General features: G+C 19.4%; 1 protein-coding gene across 1 annotated transcript; it reads left to right on the forward strand.

Moving 5' to 3' along the window:
* Positions 1 to 870: 870 nt before the first annotated feature.
* PY17X_0217551 (fam-b protein) lies at positions 871 to 1,812 on the forward strand (the record flags this gene model as incomplete). The annotated part of the gene is made up of 2 exons (XM_022957904.2): positions 871 to 939; positions 1,108 to 1,812. Coding segments are annotated over 2 exons (774 nt in total), but the record flags the coding sequence as incomplete, so codon positions are not given.
* Positions 1,813 to 2,043: the final 231 nt, after the last annotated feature.

Here is a 2,043-nt window from a genome sequence, read left to right on the forward strand (position 1 = left end):
ATATAATTGAGTGTTAATATTGATTTAATATGATTAAAATGTCTATATTGCATATATTAATATAAATATTGGCTATATATGAATTCATATTATTCTATATCATAATTTTCCATTATATAAAACTTGTTAATCAGGGATTATATTGGATTATGGATATCAAAATATGTTTCTTCATTTGATGAAAAATTTATTTAGTAAAGCTTATGATTTGTGTTAAAATTATTTTAGTTTAAATCACATTATGTCAAACGGACTGTAATAATAGCATTATATATAAGGCTGTGTACTAATTATAAGATAATTCACTTGGAACTATAACAAATTATAAACCATTTAAATGTAAATAACGATGATTGTTAATGTTTTCAATATATGTGGGTATCTATTCGTATATATGTATCTAATGTTTTATTATTTTAATTGATATTTATTCATTTGTTCGTACGTAAACAATAATAGAAAAATATAAGTTTATAAAATATTAAACCCGTATCACTAAATATATCAATGTATAATATATTATATTAAAAGCCGATTTCTATAATAAATTTCCAAAAAATATTTTTTATGGGTAAATTATTATATATATATATTTTTTTATAAATAAAATTGTATTTTTAGAGAAAAATTAATATTTATTTGAAAAAAAATATATATATTCATATCCATAAATGCTTTTAATGAATATAACGAAGTTTATTACAACGGTTACATAAATTAATTATATAGAATATGGAAATAATTAATAAATGAAATAAATTTCATAACTTTTTATAGATATATTCATTTATTCATAAAGTTTAAAACAAAAAAACTAGTAAATATGAAGTTATCATCATTATTTCATTTATTTAATAAATAAAGTTAAAAATGAGAGTCAATATTTTAAAATACGTTCTTTTTTCAATTATTATTTGTTTTTTTGAATATGCCAAAAATGTAAGTTACACATTATTTTATTTTATTATTAATACTATTTCATTATTGTTTTCGTATCTATTTGTTTACATTAACCTTATATTATTATTTCATATATTTGTAAAACATTTAAGTTAAACAATTAAAACTAATTACACACATGTTAATAAATATTTCATTTCTTTGCAGGAATTATACTATGTAAATGAGAGAATCATATATCTTGAAAGGAATATAACCAACTTTAGAAATAATAGGATATTAGCAGATATAGACAATCAATTCGATTTAAATGAGTTTTATCAATCAATTTTGAGTCTTGTAGATCAATTTAATGAATACAATGTTGATGACGAAAAAATAACATATCTTCGAAATATTATAGATTCACATATAAAGAAGCATAAAGAAAATAATACATTGCCCGATTTAAATAATTTAGATAAGAAAACTAAAAAGCTAATTGATGAACTTCGAAAAGAATTAGAAGAAGTAAAAAAAGAGCTTGATAATAAAAGAGATAGTGAATTAGAAATACAGCCGATACATGATAAAAGAATAATAAAAAAGGATGAAAATAATTCTATATCAGAACAAGAAAACTTTAAACAATTGGAAAATTCTGAAAATATTTTGGAGACTGAAGATAATAAATTTGATGATAAAGATAATAAAATTACATTAAGTAATAATTATAAGAAATTCCAAATTAACCAAAAGTTAAAAGATAAAAAAGCACTTGCGATCTGGGGAATGTTTATAGTATCTAATATTTTGGTAATATCATTAGGAACGGGGTACTTAGCAATATTACTTATACCGTGTACAGCTTTCATAATTAACAAATATTGGGAATCCTTTAAAAAATTAAAAAAATCAAAAATATCAAAATAACCACTCTTTATTGTTGTGTTTTATTATACTTGTTTAAATGATTAAAAAAATATATTTAATATTTTATAGCATAAAAGTTACACTTTTACATATTATAGAATAATGAAATTTGACTTAATTGTTCGTTTTATTATTATATATATTTTAATTTAATATATAAGCACGTTACGTAATTAATTTATCTTTTTTTAGTGTTGTTAAAAACTTATTTATCCTTATTTCCATGCATAT

The sequence above is a fragment of the Plasmodium yoelii genome (assembly GCF_900002385.2).
Source record: "Plasmodium yoelii strain 17X genome assembly, chromosome: 2".
NCBI lineage: Eukaryota > Apicomplexa > Aconoidasida > Haemosporida > Plasmodiidae > Plasmodium > Plasmodium yoelii.